This window comes from Pelodiscus sinensis, chromosome 16 (assembly GCF_049634645.1).
Source record: "Pelodiscus sinensis isolate JC-2024 chromosome 16, ASM4963464v1, whole genome shotgun sequence".
NCBI classification, from domain to species: Eukaryota; Metazoa; Chordata; order Testudines; family Trionychidae; genus Pelodiscus; species Pelodiscus sinensis.
This window is the reverse complement of record NC_134726.1, coordinates 6153229-6172911: the sequence shown is the minus strand read 5'-3', so window position 1 is coordinate 6172911 and position 19683 is coordinate 6153229. Positions and strand designations below refer to the sequence as shown.

At 50.0% G+C, this 19683-nt stretch overlaps 2 protein-coding genes across 2 annotated transcripts in view; both read left to right on the top strand.

The window, feature by feature from the left end:
• The window catches only part of C16H16orf89 (chromosome 16 C16orf89 homolog), a 28239-nt gene extending 24925 nt beyond the window's left edge, over positions 1-3314 (top strand). The window contains exon 8 of the mRNA XM_006124570.4: positions 861-3314. Coding sequence (XP_006124632.3) covers positions 861-928 — 68 coding nt within the window. The 3' untranslated portion in view covers positions 929-3314. The remainder of the gene's footprint in view (positions 1-860) is intronic.
• A 9615-nt stretch (positions 3315-12929) lies between these two features.
• On the top strand, positions 12930-14290 carry LOC142818601 (uncharacterized). The gene is made up of 2 exons (XM_075899379.1): positions 12930-13479; positions 13675-14290. Exons 1-2 carry the CDS (start codon positions 12930-12932, stop codon positions 14118-14120), a joined length of 996 nt encoding a protein of 331 aa, XP_075755494.1. The 3' UTR covers positions 14121-14290.
• Positions 14291-19683: the final 5393 nt, after the last annotated feature.

The following is a 19683-nucleotide window of genomic DNA, read 5'->3' as shown; positions in this document are numbered from 1 at the left end:
GTCTAAAGGCTAGTGAGAAGGATCTTCAGTAGCATCTATAAACTGAACATGTTTTTAATTCTACAGGTAGGGGGTGCTTAATAACTGAGGACTCCAGACATGACGCCTTTTATTTTCCTCATCCAGAAACGTCGATATTAATCCTTCTCTTGGCTGCTAGCTTTTCCTGTAACTGGCCATATCCTGTTCAGAAATCCTGTCCATTTATCAAATGCACGTAGGCACATTGACTAAAGCCATTCACACAGAGTTGTGGAGCATTTCACACTCTTAATACTTGGCACTTTTATACAGATTTCTCTCTGTGGCTCAAAGGAGTTTATAAACATGAATGTAGCCCCACAGTATTCCCATGAGGTAGGACTGTAGCATTGTCCCCATCTTACAGCTATGCAGACTAGACCACAGAGAGCCCGGCTGGCTTGCCCAAGGTCAAACACTGAGGCCTTGTCTACACTAAAAGGAAGATTGCTACTGCTGTGATTGAGCTTCTGGAGTTTGATTTAGGGTGTCTAATTAAGACTCACTAAATCAAACTCAGAGGGTGCCCCTGCCAGCATCTGGTATTCCTCCTTTCATGAGGAGTAAGGGAAGCCGATGGGAGCATTTGCTCCCATTGGCCCCCCACTGTGGGGATGCCACCAACCTCAGCTTAAAATAAGCCAGTAAGCTGTGTGCCGTAAGTTGAGCTGCTGGGCCTAATGTAGACCTGGCCCAATCCAGTGGCTGAGCTGGGAAAGGAACGGAGAAAGCCTGATGAAAGTGTCCTTGGTCTTTCAAATGCATAAGGAATGAAGAAGGGGAATGTGGGTCGTCCTGTATAGCACCATGTAAGCCATGTTCAATACCTTTCTCCACAGATGGATGTTCCTCTCATACCACAGGTGTGGCGGTAGGAGTCCTTGGAGGATTCCTCTACTACTACTGAAAATGCCAATATGTTACAGACGATCAGCTTGGACTGTCCCATACGCAGATCAGCGATTGATTAGTCCCAGAGCAATACGAGCTCCAGTTATAGCATTAAATAGGGAGTCGTCTTTACAAAGAAAATCTACCCCTGCAACACACAGAGCAACTCCATTATGGTAGCTGAGTCAGACAGTGCAGTGGTGGCCAACCCAAAGCTCGCGAGCTGCATGCGGCTCTGCAAAGAAAAAATTGCAACTTCCACACCTGCACCCATGGCTCTGAAAGGGGCAGCGTGTTCTATCTGAAAGAGACAGAGCTAGAGTTATGGAGTGCAGACTTCAAAATGGCCACCTTCAAAGGGCAATGCTCTGCTTTTAAAAAGGCTTTTTTTTTGTGCTTGACAATTTTTTCCCTCGGCTCTTTGCACTGTATCCATTGCTATTTTGGCTTTTCGTCTGGCCACTCCTGGATTAGTGCTAATTTGGCAGCAAGATGGGCTTTTTTACGGGCAGGTTTTCAAACCTATAATGGGTCAGTGGTTAGAATCATAGAATACTAGGACTCGAAGGCTCTGTCATCGAGGTCATGAGAGGTCATCGAGTCCAGTCCCTGCCCTCATTGCAGGACCAGTACTGTCTAGACCATCCCTGATAGATATCTAACCTACTCTTAAATATCTTAATAACTACTCTCTGAGTATGGTTATCCAGCCAGTTATGCACCCACCTTATAGGAGCACCACCTAAGTTGTATTTGCCTAGTTTATTGATAAGAATATCATGTGAGACCATATCAAATGCCTTACTAAAGTCTAGGTATACCACATCCACTGCTTCTCCCTTATCCACAAGACTCATTATCCTATCAAAGAAAGCTATCAGATTGGTTTGACATGATTTGTTCTTTATAAATCCATGCTGGCTGTTCCCTATCGCCTTACCACCTTCCAAGTGTTTGCAGATGATTCCCTTAATTACTTGCTCCATTATCTTCCCTGGCACAGAAGTTAAACTAACTGGTCTGTAGTTTCCTGGGTTGTTCTTATTTCCCTTTTTATAGATGGGCACTATATTTGCCCTTTTCCAGTCTTCTGGAATCTCTCCTGTCTCCCATGATTTTCCAAAGATGATAGATAGCTAGAGGCTCAGATACCTCCTCTATCAGCTCCTTGAGTATTCTAGGATGCATTTCATCAAGCCCTGGTGACTTGCAGGCATCTAACTTTTCTAAGTGATTTTTAACTTGTTCTTTTTTTATTTTGTCTTCTAAACCTACCCCCTTCCCACTAGCATTCACTATGTTAAGCATTCCTTCAGACTTGTCGGTGAAGAGACAAGAGTTCCGAATGTTCTCCTTCTGCCCAGCTCCAGTCACAACTGAACATGCAGGGCACAATTCTTCTCTTGTGTAACTTCACTGACTTCAAACACATCTCTCCAACAGTCAGTGGAGTTGGGTGAATTGGTTTATCCTGGGTATTTATTACCTAGGGACCCAGTCTTGCAAGGTGCTGAACACACTCAACATCCATTACATTATCTGTTGTTGTAATATTTTCATGGCTCAGATGAGCCTGTCATTCAGACATATTTTGAAGACTGGGTTTGTGTGACATGCTGCCCAGGTTCTGAATAAGATTCATCACACAATGCATAAGAGCATAAGAGTGGCCACATTGGGCCCGACCAAAGGTCCATAGAATCATAGAATACTAGGACTGGAAGGGACCTCGAGAGGTCATTGAGTCCAGTCCCCTGCCCTCATCTAGCCCAGTATCCTGTCTGCAACAGTTGCCAATGCCAGATGCTTCAGAGGGAGTGAACAGAACAGGGAATCATCAAGTGATCCTTCTCCGGTCATCCATTTCCAGCCCCTGACGAAGAGAGGCTAGGCAAACCATTCCTACCCATCCTGGCTAATAAATATTAATGGACCTAACCTCCATGAATTCATCTAGTTCTTTTTTTAACTTTGTTAAAGTCCTGCTCTTCACAATATCAAGATGCACCAAACAGGTCATGTGTCTTAGTGCACGTCTACACAGCAGGGTTAAACTTGAAATAGGCTACACAGCCTGAACTACACTAATTACTGCGTTGTCTACACAGCACTTATTTCAAAATAGGGTACTCTTCATCTGACTTCCCTTACTCCTCATACAACGAGGTTTACAGAAGTTGGAGTAAGAAGCCTGTTATTTCGAAGTCATTTAGAAATAACGGGTTTGCTGTGTAGACGCGCACTACATTATTTTGGAATAACTGACATTATTCTGAAATAACGCTGCTGTGTAGATATGTCCTTAGATCAGGAACTGGGGAAAGGAAACCACAGTGTAGACCCCAGTGCTGCACAAAAAATAAGTTATTGTTCTGTTACCCAATTGCTGAATGTTAAAGGTTGGTTTTTTAATTTTATTGTATTAGTATTCAACACTCAAATGACATCAAAAACTAAGTATGGGACACTTACAGCCCACTCAATTAGCCTCATTAGCACTGGCACTACAACTGACAGGTACTTTTTTTCTCCCCCTTTCCCTTCTTTTTCTGTCATAAATTGGGAGATTCCCCCTTTTTTCTCCATTCAAGGACAACGGGAGGGCAGGTTCATCCACAGCAAGCCAGTTCAAGACTTCCAAAGCATGCAGCTGTTCACATCACTTAGTGCTGGGGTCCCAGTCCCACTCCTCACTCTGCAAAAGGATTTTATTATTAGACGCCTTATAATCACTCAGACTCCAACCCCAACACATAAACTGTCCAACTCTTGGTGTCTATGGACAAGAATCAGCCTCACTATACAATGAAACAGTTCAAAGGGATTAAGAGAACTTTTGTTTCAACTCCCTAGCTCAACTGTCCAGAACAAGACAGGCAGCAGACAACAAAACCCTCTAGCCTAGGACCTATTCCATGAGCGCAGCCATGTGCTTTCTCCTTCAGGGATGGACCAAACAGCCTCTGAAGAAGGGTGGATTGATTTAAATAGCTTTGATTTAAATCTCTTAGGGTATGTCTACACTAGCCCCTTAGTTCGAACTAGGGAGGCTAATGTAGGCATTCGAAGTTGCAAATGAAGCCTGGGATTTAAATATCCTGGGCTTGATTTGCATCTTCCCGTCTAGTCTCCATTTTGAAATGTCACTAGTCCAGACTAACTGCCTGCGGCTACATGCGGCAGGGAGCTGGTAGGTCAAATTAAAGCCTCTAATTTGAACTACCGTTAAACCTCCTTGCAAGAGGAATAACAGGTAGTTCAAATTAGGGCTTTAATTCGAACTACCGGCTCCCTGCCGCGTGTAGCTGTGGGCAATTAGTCCGGACTAGTGAAATTTCAAAATGGCGACCGGACAGGAAGATGCAAATAAAGCCCGGGGAATTTAAATCCTGGGCTTCATTTGCAACTTTGAATGCCTACATTAGCTTCCCTAGTTCTAACTGGGGGCTAGTGTAGACATACCCTCCCCCCCAAGAAGCAGAGCCACCAAGGGCCCTGTCAGGGGTGGGATTCGAACCCACGCCTCTGGGGGAATAATGGGCAGGGGCACACAGGCTGGGGAAGGGGCACAGCTGGGCAAGGGGGGTTCACAGTCAGGGGAGTTGTTGGGGAGAGACCAGGGAGGGGAAGTTGCAGGGAGGGCACAGGGGCGGGGGGGTGGCCAGCCGGGGAGGGGCAAACGGGTAGGGGAGGGGCCACACTCACAAAGGTGAAGAAAAGGCTTCCAGGCTCAGCCTCACCAGCCGTGGCCGCCCCACGCCACCCTCCCAGCAGGGGCCACGCCTTGGGGCTGCCCACGCAAAGCTCCCCCCATCACCTATCTATTTTTAAACTGGACCTTTAATAACTCTATTCATATGAAGAAGTGGGCTGTGCCCATGAAAGTTCATGATACCATCGACATGTTTTGTGCTGCAAGACTAGTCATTGTTTTCAAGTTTTTCCAGTTACAGGCTAACTTGGCTACCCCTCTGAAGCATCTGCAATTTTGTTGCCCACTCTCCTAGTTTTGTGAGATCCTTTGGAAGCTCTTCACAGTCTGCTTTGGTCTTAACTATCTTGAGCAGTTGAGTAACATCTGCAAATGTTGCCACCTCATTGTTTAGCCCTATTTCCACCAAGCAGAAACACCTGAATTGAAGTATCTTTGCTATGAGAGAGGGAGTAGCTAGTAGGCCATCCCCTTAGTGCCCTGGGCTTTGTAACTCACTTCCTCCCCAACTCTTGCACACCTGGTGTTCATTACCCTGCAGGGTCTGGGCTGGGGTGAGAGTTTGGGATATAAGAGGAGGTGAGGGGTGTGGGTTCTGGGAGGAAACTTGGGTGCGGGGTGTGGACTCTGGGCTAGGACAGAGGGTTGGAGAGTGAGATGGGGTCAGAAGGTGGTGCTTACCTTGGGCAGCATGGCTCCCAAAGTGACTGGCACACCCCTCTAGCAGCAGCTCCTGGGTGTGGGGCCAGGGGTCTCAACTTACTGCTGTTCACAGGCATCACCCGCACAGAGGTATTGTCTTCTGGGTGTCAGCCGACGGTCAGGGCAGCGTGTGTGTGTATGTTTCCGAGAAAAGGTTTAACGTCCGTGCCTTTACTGCTAGGACCGGGGTCCCATTGCAGAGGGTGGCCAGGAGGCCAACAGACGCCCCATTATATAGGAAGAGCTTATTACACCTTAGATTTTAGCTGCTAGAACACAGGGGTTCCTTCGCAGAGGGCAGCCTAGGAAAGGCTGAAAAGGTGCCCCAACGGATCTTGTCACCTGGGAGTGACACAGATCCAAACGCCCAAGCTCTCCCTATGTCTGTCCCTTTATGACCGGCTGAAGTTCTTTTAAATTGTGCTTGGTTCTGTTACAGCAACTGAAGGAGTCAGGTTAAAACTTAAACAGTTACAGGTTTATTAAAGAAGCTTATAAATCATATGGTTGCAATGGCTATTCTATTTCTTAACTATTAGCAAAATATAGGTCTTAAAAATGGTTACAAAGAAGATAAAGATAGAAAAATAGAAATAATGGTACCAAGTAACAGCTTAATCTTTCTATGTGTACACTTAAGACAGAGGACCACATCCAGGTACCATTTTTACCCCCTTCTGTGCCTCTCGACTCCAGCATGTCAGGCCAGGGCCGGTCCCTCAATTCCTAGGAAAGACGAAAATACGAGGTGGGCGTCCCCATAGAACCTCGGAAGGTCAAACACCTAACCCGACCAGCAGGTAGAGGGTAGAATGACACTCGAAGTGAGTGTGTGCTGGGCCCATCTTTTATAATCATGGGGTCACATATTTCTCTTTCTTATCTGTAATGCCAATTGATGCTGGTCTGTCTGCTGTGAGACCAGTTCTTACAAGGGAGTTGTGAACTTAATTTACACTTGTAAGAGAGATTTGAGATGATTAAATTGGAAGTACAGGACATTGTTTTCTCAGTGGGAAATTCCCCTCCCAGGGACTGTGTGTGTGTTCGAATCAACATAGGTGCCAGCCGCAGCCTCGAGGCCAGCTTATTGACTTAACTGCTCTCTATCCACATATCTGTGTTTCAGCTTCTCAGGATCAGATGAGCCAGCATAGACTATGCTGATATTATTGCTCCTTCTCTGCCCTGTGCTTCAGAGAGGCAAATAAGATGGATGATATGGGGTTAGTCTGTCTGGCCACACTGGGTCAGAAGGAAAACCATGGCTGTTAAAGAATTAACAGTGCACAAGATAAGGAGTGTTATCACAATGTCTTGATGAAATTCCAGCTTAAGTAATTACAGAGAGCAACCTACATTCATCCTTCGGTTTCACCTAGATGCAGTATTTTCCTTTGCTTCTGGCTCAAATGAGACTAACTACCGATATCGACCTCCACTCTGGCACTATGAATGGGAAGTGGTTGGCACAATAATGCCAGTAGTGTAGTCAATTCACCAACTGACATTTTGTGATGCACTTGCTGCTGCTTATGCAGCTGTCTGGTCTACTTCTTGAACTCCACTACACAGGACATCCCCAGTTTGCCTCAAGCCACCTACTAAACGACAGCAATATAGTTACCTATCCCGCCATTTACAAAACCAAATTTCTAATAGCAAGGCAATGGCTAGCTGAGGACACCATCAATCTGGCACAACAAACACACATACTTCTTCATCAAATGATAACGAATCGATTTCACAAGAAATGGGAGATTCCACTGTTTGCCATCTGAAAAAAACCCACCATGGTTTTAGGGAGAAATGCATTCAGTGCTGCTCAGTCACAGGCTTGGGTTTCTGCAATAAAAATGTGAACTTTCCCTATTTAGAGCTAGCGGTTTATATCAAGTGAGTAAAAAGTGGATTCATCACATCCCTTCCCCCAAAAATTTTGCAATTTGTGCTGCCAGACTGGCCCAAGAGCTGTCTCCTCTCTCCATGATCACAGAGCTCTCCTGACATCTGTGGCGGACGCATGCCTGGGGGGAAAGTGGAGGTTTGGATTTGAGTTCTGTCATGTGGATCTGGGAGCAGAATATAGTCATAAAAAATTGATTTTACTCCTTAGTATCCATAAGGCTAGACTGTCAGTGCTTCTGAAATAATGAAAGCCTGTTGTAAAAATCCATGTCAGTCATTGTTGCTTACTGATTTAATTGGTATTCTCCTAGACCATTGCACAGAATTTTAAGCCGTCTGTGTGCAGGGGATAGCACACAGGCACAACACAGCACACTTTAGGACTGGATGTGAAGAACCATGCTGTGTCCAGATGAGACTACAGGCAGTCCCCGCGTTACGTACAAGATAGGGACTATAGGTTTGTTCTTAAGTTGAATTTGTATGTAAGTCGGAACTGGCTCCAGATTCAGTCGCTGCTGAAACTGATCAGCGGCTGACTACAGGAAGCCCTAGGCAGAGTTGCTCTGCCCCCGGCTTCCTGGAATCAGCCGCTGATCAGTTTCAACAGCGGCTGAATCTGGACTCCTGGGACAGAACAGCTGGGGCACTGCCGGGTAGGTCCCTGCAGGACCAACCCGACAGCACCCCAGCTCCTATACCCCAGGTGTCCCGCAACAAAAGTCTGGTCTGCTGGGGGGGGCGCACTAGCTACGCCCCCCCCCCCCCCAGCAGACCAGGGAGACCCGAGCAAAGCCGCGGAGGCGCAGAGGTCCCGGGGCAAAGGAGCAAAGCCGCACGGGCAGCGGGGTCCCGCCGCCTGTGCAGCTTTGCTCGGGTCTCCCTGCTGTGCTGGGGAGTCCCCCCCAGCACACCAGGGAGACCCGGAGCAGCTTTTCTCGCCCCGGAGGACGTGGTGGTGGGACCGCTGCGCTCTGGGCAGTCCCGCCGCCCGCGAGCTCCGGGGCGAAAAAAGCCCCGTTCGTAAGTGCGGATCCGACATAAGTCGGATCCGCGTAAGTCGGGGACTGCCTGTATAGGGAGGGGGATGTTGTCAAATGTCATTACCAGGGGAATTTGGTCAGGAGTTGACACCCGGCAAACCCCCTTTCCCTTATGAAGGGCCCACAGGGGATTTATAATACCCACCACAAACAAGCAGCATCCGTGGAGACAGGCCTGATGCAGATGTTAGTGTAACCACCACGAGGTGGATTTGAACCTGGGCCCTCAGAAGCAGAGAACAGGAGCATCTACCCTCTGAGCTAAAAGCCAGCTGGATCCCAGCCCATGCTGTAGCAGTCTCTTGGTCTTAACTGTTGCTGTGGTCTAGGTGCTACTGCATGGTAACCACAGGAGGTGTGTGGGTTTCATAACCACCTCCAGCAGCACAATTCCTACTAGCACCACACACGTGTGCAGTTCTGCTTGAGAGCACCTGGGATTGGATTGCCAGGACTACTTCTGGCAGCTCCCTTGGACAAGTTTTGGGAGTTAAGGAGCTCCCGCCCAAGCCCATGAGTAGGCATATGCCTTCAGACTCTTCCCACAATATCTACAGGAGTCTGAAGTACACCCCCACCCTAGATATCTCTGGCCCTCCATTCAAAGGCACATGCACTTCATTAGCGTTAGTGAATGTAAATCACTGTTTTAGTGCCAAGTATTACGGATCCTCCAGATGCAGTTAGTTCTGGACATGTGTCAAGAGCAGCAATGAGTAATATAAACCTACTCCAGAAAATGAACCAGTCCATGTTATTCCTTAATGGACTTTTCCCCACTTCTGACCAGTCAACCCTCCCAATGAATGAAGATTTCATTGCATGAGTCTGTCACTGACGAGTAGATGCCATTCACTTCGAGATGGGGGAAGAGTAGGCAGGAGATTGTCCCCCATTTAAGACAGTGGTAAAGCTCCCATTGACTTCTGTGGGGACAGGATACAGGCAGTCCCCGGGTTACGTACAAGATAGGGACTGTAGGTTTGTTCTTAAGTTGAATTTGTATGTAAGTCGGAACTGGCATCCAGATTCAGCCGCTGCTGAAACTGACCAGCGCTGACTACAGGAAACCCAAGGCAGAGTTGCTCTGCCCCGGGCTTCCTGGAATCAGCCGCTCATCAGTTTCAACAGGCTGAATCTGGACGCCAGTTCTGACTTACATACAGATTCAACTTAAGAACCCCAGGCGTCCCCAAGTCAGCTGCTGCTGAAACTGATCAGCGGCTGATTCCAGGAAACCCGGGGCAGAGCAACTCTGCCTCGGGCTTCCTGTAGTCAGCGCTGGTCAGTTTCAGCAGCAGCTGACTTGTGGACGCCTGGGGCAGAGAAGCTGGGGTGCTGCTCTGCCCCAGGCGTCCTGATTCAGCCGCTGCTGAAACTGACCAGCAGCGGCTGAATCAGGACGCCTGGGGCAGAGCAGCTGGGGTGCTGCCGGGTTGGTCCAGTAGTGCCCAGAGCGGCGCTGCGGGACCAACCGGCAGCGCCCCAGCTGCTCTACCACAGGCGTCCGGAGAAAAGCCTGGTCTGCTGGGGGGGAGCTGTGCCCCCGCCCCCAGCAGACCAGGGAGACGCGGGCGGCGGACCGAGACACATCGCGGTCCCGCCGCCCGGGTCCTCCGCGCCTTTGCTCCGCGTCTCCCTGGTCTGCTGGAGACCAGCAGACCAGGGAGATGGGGAGCAAAGCCTCTGAGGACGCCGGCAGCGGGACAGCCGCGGCGCATCTGGGCTGTCCCGCTGCCCACATGCTCTACGGCTTTGCTCCGCGTCTCCCTGGTCTGCTGGAGTCCAGCAGACCAGGGAGACGCGGAGCAAACCCCGTTCGTAACTGCGGGCCGACATAAGTTGGATCCACGTAACTCGGGGACTGCCTGTATTAGCCTGGGTATTCTGGAGCCTACATCAGAGATCTCAAACTCAGGGGTCTCCACTTACTGCTGTGCCCAAGCACCACCTCCACAGCTCCCATTGGCTACAGAATTGGTATTCTGGGTGGAGACACAGCATGGAGGGAGGGAAGCAGAGCATGCAGGAAACCGCCTCGACTTTGCTGCGCTACTTCCTGGCAAAATCTACTGTGGCTCCAGACACCCAGAAGAGTTAATCCAGCTCTGGTGATGGAATATGGATGCCTGGAATTCATAGAATCATAGAATCATAGAATAATAGGACTGGAAGGGACCTCGAGAGGTCATCGAGTCCAGCCCCCCGCCCTCAAGGCAGGATCAAGCTCCGTCTACACCATCCCTGACAGATGTCTATCTAACCTGTTCTTAAATATCTCCAGAGAGGGAGATTCCACCACCTCCCTTGGCAATTTATTCCAATATTTGACCACCCTGACAGTTAGGAATTTTTTCCTAATGTCCAATCTAAACCTCCCCTGCTGCACTTTAAGCCCATTACTCCTTGTCCTGTCCTCAGAAACCAAGAGGAACAAATTTTCGCCTTCCTCCTTGTGACACCCTTTTAGATATTTGAAAACCGCTATCATGTCCCCCCTTAATCTTCTTTTTTCCAAACTAAACAAGCCCAGTTCATGAAGCCTGGCTTCATAGGTCATGTTCTCTAAACCTTTAATCATTCTTGTCGCTCTTCTCTGTACCCTTTCCAATTTCTCCACATCTTTCTTGAAATGTGGCGCCCAGAACTGGACACAGTACTCCAGCTGAGGCCTAACTAGTGCAGAATAGAGCGGCAGAATGACTTCACGAGTTTTGCTTACAACACACCTGTTGATACAACCTAGAATCATATTTGCTTTTTTGGCAACAGCATCACACTGTTGACTCATATTCAACTTGTGGTCCACTATGACCCCTAGATCCCTTTCCGCCATGCTCCTTCCTAGACAGTCGCTTCCCATCTTGTATGTATGGAACTGATTGTTCCTTCCTAAGTGGAGCACTTTGCATTTCTCTTTATTAAACCTCATCCTGTTTACCTCTGACCATTTCTCTAACTTGCTAAGGTCATTTTGAATTATGTCCCTATCCTCCAAAGAAGTCGCAACCCCACCCAGTTTGGTATCATCTGCAAACTTAATAAGAGTACTCTCTATCCCAATATCTACATCATTGATGAAGATATTGAATAGTACGGGTCCCAAAACAGACCCTTGAGGAACTCCACTTGTTATCCCTTTCCAGCAGGATTTAGAACCGTTAACAACAACTCTCTGACTACGGTTATCCAGCCAATTATGCACCCACCTTATCGTGGCCCTATCTAAGTTATATTTGCCTAGTTTATCAATAAGAATATCATGCGAGACCGTATCAAATGCCTTACTAAAGTCTAGGTATATGACATCCACCGCTTCTCCCTTATCCACAAGGCTCGTTATCTTTTCAAAGAAAGCTATCAGATTAGTTTGGCATGACTTGTTCTTCACAAACCCATGCTGGCTATTCCCTATCACTTTATTACTTTCCAAGTGTTTGCATACGATTTCCTTAATTACCTGCTCCATTATCTTCCCTGGGACAGACGTTAAACTGACCGGTCTATAATTTCCTGGGTTGTTCTTATTCCCCTTTTTATAGATGGGCACAATATTTGCCTTTTTCCAGTCTTCTGGAATCTCCCCTGTCTGCCATGATTTTTCAAAGATCATAGCTAAAGGCTCAGATACCTCCTCTATCAGCTCCTTGAGTATCCTGGGATGCATTTCATCAGGTCCTGGTGACTTGCTGACATCTAACTTTCCTAAGTGATTTTTAACTTGTTCTTTGTGTATCCTATCTTCTAAACTTACCCTCTCTCTGCTTGTATTCACTACGTTAGGCACACCTCCAGACTTCTCGGTGAAGACCGAAACAAAGAAGTCATTGAGCATCTCCGCCATTTCCAAGTTCCCTGTTACTGCTTCTCCCTCCTCGCTAAGCAGTGGGCCTACCCTGTCCTTGGTCTTCCTCTTGCTTTTAATGTATTTATAAAAGGTCTTCTTGTTTCCCTTTATGCCTGTAGCTAGTTTGATCTCATTTTGTGCCTTTGCCTTTCTAATCTTGCCCCTGCATTCCCGTGTTGCTTGCCTATTGCAGACATTGTTCTTAGTATTTGTGCTTATTTATACTATTATTCTTGTAGGACACATTATGATAATCCCCGACGACACTTGCCTTCACACTCACAAGTCCTTTCTCCTCTGTAACCTGTCCCTTAGACAACATAGAAATTAAGAAAGATTATTTCCTGGGCTGGGTGCATGACACAAATCTTTTCTCAGTTCCCTGGTTCAGAACATGTCTTCTTAGCCACTCTGGGGGTATGTCTACACTAGAAAGTTAGTTCGAACTAACGGACGTTAGTTCCAACTAACTTTCCTAGGCGCTACACTAGCGCTCCGTTAGTTCGAACTTAATTCGAACTAACGGAGCGCTTAGTTCGAACTAGGTAAACCTCATTTTACGAGGACTAACGCCTAGTTCGAACTAGCTAGTTCGAACTAAGGGCTGTGTAGCCCTTTAGTTCGAACTAGTGGGAGGCTAAGGCTTCCCAGGTTTCCCTGGTGGCCACTCTGGCCAACACCAGGGAAACTCTATTGCCCCCCTCCCGGCCCCGGAGCCCTTAAAGGGCCACGGGCTGGCTACTCACTTTGTGCCAGTTGCAAGGCTGCAAGCACCCGTGCCTGCACAGCCTGCACCTGCCACAGGATGAGCCAGCCATCCGAGGGTTCCCAGCCCTCCACTGCTCCCCACGACCAGCCTGGCGGCTCCCGGGAGCCTGCCCGGGGGCGCAAAAGGCGGGCGCCCGCCTGGTCAAGTGCGGAGATCGTGGACCTCATCGAGGTTTGGGGGGAAGCCTCCAATGTCCACGATCTCCGCACTAGCCACCGGAACGCGGCCGTCTACGGACGCATGGCTGCCAGTCTGGCCGCCAGGGGCCACCAGCGCAGCCAGGAGCAGGTGCGCTGCAAAATTAAGGACTTGCGGCAGTCCTACTCCCGGGCCTGCCTGCCAGGGGCTGACCCGGAGGCCTTCCCCCACTTCCATGCCCTGGACCGCATCCTGGGGCCTCATGCCGTCCCTGCCCCCCGGGACGTGATTGACCCCGGGGCAGAGGGACCGCTCCTGGAGACGGAGGAGGAGGAGGAGGGCTCTGAGAGCCAGGAGCCTGCCGCCAGCCTTCCCAGGACCCAGGACCCCCGAGGCACCCCACAGAGCCACTCGCCTGCATCATCAGAGGCCGGGGAGGCGTCCACCTGTGAGTACCCTCGTGTTCCCCTTATGTGTACGGGGGGCTGGGGCGAGAGGGAGCCCCAGGACCGTGCGCCTGGGCCTTGCCCACCACAGAGCAGCAGCTGGGGATCCTGCAGGGGCCCTGGCCTTGCAGAGGGGAGCTGGGTTTCACACACCTGGGCCCCTGGGGTCATTGACCGCTGGTCTTCTTGCACCACAGCTGCAGCACCGGGGCCTGCAGGGCGCACCACACCGCCTGCAGCAGCCGCCCGCGCCCGGGCAAGCAGGACAGCCAGGAACCAGGAGGACTACCAGAGGCGGCATCTCCGGTTCCTGGACCGACAGCTCCGTCTCCAGGACCACTGGGTCCAGGAGGACCTCAGGCTGCGCCAGAGGAGTCTGGAGGCCCTGGAGGAGCAGGGCCGTGCCCTGCGAGGCCACCTCCAGAGCCTGCTGGACCGCTTTCCATTTCCTCCTCCCCCTGCTCCCCCTCTTGCTCCCCCTCTTTCTCCCCCTCTTGCTCCCCCTGCTTCCGCTCCTGCTTCTGCTCCTGCTTCCTCCGCACCCCCTGTCCTCTCTGCCCCCCCCTCCACAACCATTCCCCACCGACGCCCCCGGACCCGCAGTGTGGCGAGACGGGAGAGGCAGCCGGACTCCCACCCCTGAGCTTTCCTTTCCCTTCCTCCCTTCCCTCCCCTCCCCTTCCAGCTCCCTCGTCCCAGGTTTCCCCCTCCCTTCTCCCACCTTCATTCCTCCCTCCCCCACCCCAGTTCTCTGAAATAAACAGACGTTTTTGTTTGAAAAACAGGTGTCTTTATTTGACAGTAGGTAGGGAGGGGAAAGGGGAAGGGGGGGGGTAGGGTGGAAGAAGGCCCCAGTGGGGCATGCAGGGAGAGGTCAGTCCTCCTCCTCCTCCACCTGGAAGCTCTCCCGCAGGGCTTCCCGGATCCGGATGGCCCCCCGCTGGGCTTCCCGGACGGCGGCGGTGCGGGGCTGACCGTAGTGTCCAGCCATGCGGTCAGCCTCAGCCATCCAGGCTGGCAAGAAAGCCTCCCCCTTTCGCTCACACAAATTGTGGAGCACACAACATGCCGCCACCACGGGAGGGATGTTGTGCTCGGCCAGGTCCAGACGGGTGAGGAGGCATCGAAAGCGGGCTTTCAGTCGCCCGAAGGCCCCCTCCACCACGATGCGGGCCCTGCTCAGCCTGTTATTGAAGGCCTGGCGGGAGGGATTGAGGTGCCCCGTGTAGGGCTTCATGAGCCACGGCTGCAGTGGGTAGGCGGCATCCCCCACCAGGCAGACGGGCATGTCCACGTCCCCGACCCTGATGTGGCGGTCGGGGAAGAAGGTCCCGTCCTGCAGCCGCTGGCACACGGAGGAGTTCCGGTACACCCGTGCGTCGTGTGCTTTGCCAGACCAGCCCACATTTATGTCCGTGAACTGTCCCCGGTGGTCACACACGGCCTGCAGGATGACGGAGAAGTACCCCTTGCGGTTCACGTACCGGGACGCCTGGTGTTCCGGGGCACGGATGGGGATGTGCGTCCCGTCGATGGCCCCCCCGCAGTTGGGGAAGCCGAGGGCGCCGAATCCCCGGATGACGGCATCCAGGTCGGCGAGGCGGACCACCCTGCGGAGCAGCACCCGGTTGATGGCCTTGACCACCTGCGGAGAGAGACACAGCAAAGCGTCAATCAGTGGGGCGCCCAGGTGGCTGGGAGCGTTCGTGCCCTGGCAGTGCCCCACGCCCCACTCCCGGAAGCAACCCCCCTGGCGGCGTGTAGTACGGCCGGGACAGCCCGACCCCTCCGGTGCGGGGCGCCTTCGCCTCCTCCCGCCCCCCCCTTTGTCCCTGGGGCGGCCCATCCCCTCCTCGCAGACCCCCTCCCCCCCGGCTCGGTGGCCGACGAGCACCGTACCTGCATGAGCACTGCTCCGACAATGGATCTCCCCACGCCGAACTGGTTCCCGACGGATCGGTAGCTGTCCGGCGTGGAGAGCTTCCAGAGGGCGATGGCCACCTGCTTCTGGAGGGGGATGGCGGGCCTCATGTGAGTGTCCCTTCTTTGCAGGGCAGGGGCGAGCCACTCGCAGAGCTCCAGGAAGGTGTCCCTCCTCATCCTAAAGTTCTGGGTCCACTGTCGGTCGTCCCAGCGCTCCAGGACGATGCGGTCCCACCAGTCGCTGCTGGTGTCCAGACGCCAGATGCGGCGGGGCACGCCGGTGCCGGGGCGCTGCCGCGGCTCCTCCACGGCCCCCAGGGCGGCCAGGCGGAGAGGCAGGGGGCTGACGTTCCCCAGGTGGTGCCAGGCAGCCTCGAGCCATTGCTGGCAGGCTTGCAGCAGCAAGTCCAGAAAGTGCACCAGAAGGTGCAGGGCGAGCCGTGGCTCCATGTTGCCACCTGCGGCGGTCCCCCCCGAAGGGAAGCACCGACACAGACGGGCACAGAGACCGACGCTTTGCTGTCCCTCGGCGAGGTTGGCAAGCAAGCAGGAAAAGCTGAGAACCGGCTGTCCAGGGGGGGTCCCTTTAAGCACGAGCCTCAGATAGCCTCAGACAGCAGCCACACAAAGCAACTGCTGACCTGATGCCCTGCCAGAACCAGTTTCAGCTGCCCTTAAATGCCCCCCTGCGTCCAATCAGTGTGGACGCGCTAGTTCGAACTAGCAAAACGCTAGTTCGAACTAGTTTTTAGTTCTAGATGCGCTAGTTCGAACTAGCTTAGTTCGAATTAACTAATTCGAACTAAGTTAGTTCGAACTAGCGCTGTAGTGTAGACGTACCCTGGCTTATGATAGATACATTGCAGTATGTCCCCCTTGCTTTATACAGTCACTTTGAACAGGGGAGCAGGGCTGCCATTTCAGATTTTGGGGGGGACACTTGTGCAGGCTGTGATGGGGGGGAGTGAGAGCATGGGGAGGCAGACTGAGGACAGTGGCTTCAGCAGTGTTAATGAGCACACTCAGTACAAGCCAAGCACCAAATGGGGAGGAACCAATTTCTTCCGCCGTTCCCCGCCCCCCATCATCTCTGTCCCAGGGCTACTAATGCACTGAAAAACTGCATTTTTGGCAGACAACTTAGCAGTTAGCACGAGCACTGTAACTCATTCCTATATAAAAGAAAGAAAAATAAATAGTAGACTCACTCATCTCTAACACTAACATATTCTGACGTCTTATGGCAAGTCACTTAAGGAACACTAATTAGCCTTAAAACATGAATGTATATTCTTCCTTAGTTACTAACTTTGGGGGGGGGAGGGGAGAGAGAGACCCTGTCCGGACTCTTGGGCTCTCTCTCAGCTCTGGAAGGGAAGTGGGATCTAGTGGGTTACAGCGGGGGGCAGATACATTTCAGCTCTATGTAAGAGAATCAGAATAGCTATACTGGGTCAGACCAAAGGTCCTTCTAGCCCAGTGTCCTGTCTGGCAACATTGGCTAATGCCAGGTATGTCAGGAGGACTAAACAGAAGAGACAACCATCATGATCCATCCCGTTGCCCATTCCCAAATTCTGGCAAACAGAAGCTAGGGATATCATCCCTGCCCAGTCTTGCTAGTAGTCATTGATGGACCTATACTCCTTGAACTTATTTTGTTCTTATTGGAACTCTGTTATAGTTTGGGCCTTTCCACCATCTCCTGGCAAAGAGTTCCACAGTGAAAAAATAATTTAATTTGTTTGTTTAACATCTGCTGCCCATAAGTTTGATTGGGTAAACTTCTTGTGTTATGTTAGTGAAGGAATGAATAACATTTCATTATTCTATTTTTCTATACCTTTCATGAGTTTCTAGACCTCTAACATATCCCCCACTCTTTAATCATTTCTTTTCCAAGCTGAAAAGTCCCAGTCTCTTTAATCTCTCTTCATATGGAAGCTGTTCCTTACCCCCAAATCATTTCTGTTACCCTTTCTGTACCTTTTCCAAATTCAATATATCTTTTTTCAGATGGGGTGACCAGATCTCCATACAGTATTCAAGATGTGGGCATACAATGATTTTATACAGAGGCAATATGGTATTTTGTTTTATTATCTATTCCTTTTCTAACGATTCCCAGTATTCAGTTAGCTTTTTAGTTTTCAAACTGTCACTGCACGTTGAGCAGATGTTTCCAAGGAACTATCCACAAGGATTCCAAGATCTCTTTCTTGAGTAGTAACAGCTATTTTAGACCCCATCATTCTTGTATCTATAGTTAGAATTATATTTTCTCATGTGCATTAATTTGCACATATCAAAACTGAAATTCATCCATCTTCAATCACCAAGTTTTGTGAGATCTCTTTGAAACTCTTTGCAGTCAGCTATGTAGTAGTTGCTGTTTAGCCCTTTTTCAAGAACATTTATGAGAAGTTTAACAGCAGTGATCTAAATGCAGATCCCTGCAGCACAACACTTTTCCTCCTTATCTTTTGAGTACCCGGCAATGTTTTCATGATGTTCTAACGATCCTTCAATTGCCTAAATAACCAGCGGTTTATTATTCTTAATAATCCTGTCCCTCGCTCTTTTTATAACAAACTCTCTGTCCCAAAGGCAAAGCTTCAAGCGGCCTGAACTATTGCATTTGAGCTGCCTCTGAGTCAGGGTGTGGGCGCCAAGCAGACCCCAATCATGAAATCCAGGGGTTCAAACTTGGGAACCCCCCAATGGAGCCCCAGTGAGGGGAGTATGTCTCCAGCTGGCTGCTGAAACCTAGGCACATGGCTTTCTAATTTCTCCCTTCCATTCTCTTCTGATATTGACTCTGTCATTCTGTGAGCAGGATATTAGCCATTTCATGTGCGACTTGTGCCCTCTTTTGGAGCTGTCTGGCACTGATATTGCCCTGTTCTTTAAGCTTCAGCCACTATGTTCATTGGCTTTGAACCCTGCGGCTGTGTCTAGACTGGCAAGTTTTTCCGGAAAATCATCTGCTTTTCCGGAAAAACTTGCCAGCTGTCTACACTGGCTGCTTGAATTTCCAGAAAAGCACCGACGATCTAATGTAAAATCATCAGTGCTTTTCCGGAAAAACTATGCTGCTCCCGTTCAGGCAAAAGTCTTTTTCCGAAAGACTTTTGCGCAAAAGGGCCAGTGTAGACAGCATAGGACTGTTTTCCGCAAAAAAGCGCCGATGGCGAAAATGGCAATGGGGGCTTTTTTGCGGAAAAGCGTGTCTAGATTGGCCACGGACGCTTTTCCGCAAAAAGTGCTTTTCCGGGAAAGGGTCCTGCCAATCTAGACGCGCTTTTCCGAAAATGCTTTTAACGGAAAACTTTTCCGTTAAAAGCATTTCCAGAAAATCATGCCAGTGTAGACGTAGCCAGCTTGTTCATTGTTGTTTCTTGCATCAGCATGATCCAAACTATCCCTAAGGCCTTCTTCCCTGGATCTCCCACCAACATCATAAGCCTCCAGGAACCCAGCCCTGCAACCAGAAAAGATGCCAACTCTGCCCACATATCTACACTGATGAATTCATCACTGGAGCAAACAACACAAGCCACAAAATCAAAGGGTCATTTGACTGCTCATCTAGTAATTTGATCTACGCCATCAAATACCAACAGTGCCCCTCTACTATATATATTGGTCAAACTGGATGTTCTCTATGTGAAAGAATCAATGGACACAAATCAGATCTACGTAAAGAAAATACTCAGAAGCCAGTGGCAGAACATTTCTGTTTATCTAACCATAATCTCACAGATCTGAATGTGGCGGTCTTGTCACAGGCCAATTCCTCAAGTCAAATCCACAGGGAAAGCTTGGAATGACAATACATATGCAAATTCAATTCAATTAATTATGGTCTTAAATAAAAATATGGGGTGGTGGAACCTTTATCAATGAAAGTGCTAGCTACTTTTTGAATGGTATCCTTCCTGCCTTATCCATCCACTGACTTTGATCTTTATCTACTCAGGTTTAGCACCCTTTCTCCTGATACTTTATGCATAGAGGTAGGGGGGTGGGCGACAGAACATCTTTCCCCCCCCCCCCTCCCTCCTTCCCTTCTCCTATTTATTTCGAGTTTCCTTCTTCTCTAATCATAACTCTGGTCATCTGAAGAAGTGGGCTGTGCCGTGCCCATGAAAGCTTATGATACCATCTACATGTTTTGTTAGTCTATAAAGTGCTACCAGACCATTTGCTTGCTGTTTTTTTCTGTAACAGACTAACTCAGCTACCCCCTGAAGCTCCTTATCATCTTTGTTATGCCACCCATT

Bases quoted from the DNA above. Each gene is read 5' to 3' on its own strand.
- LOC142818601 (XM_075899379.1), top strand. From the start codon at position 12,930: ATGAGCCAGCCATCCGAGGGTTCCCAGCCCTCCACTGCTCCCCACGAC. The intron at 13,480-13,674 runs GTGAGTACCCTC...CTTGCACCACAG, and splicing joins GGCCGGGGAGGCGTCCACCT to CTGCAGCACCGGGGCCTGCA.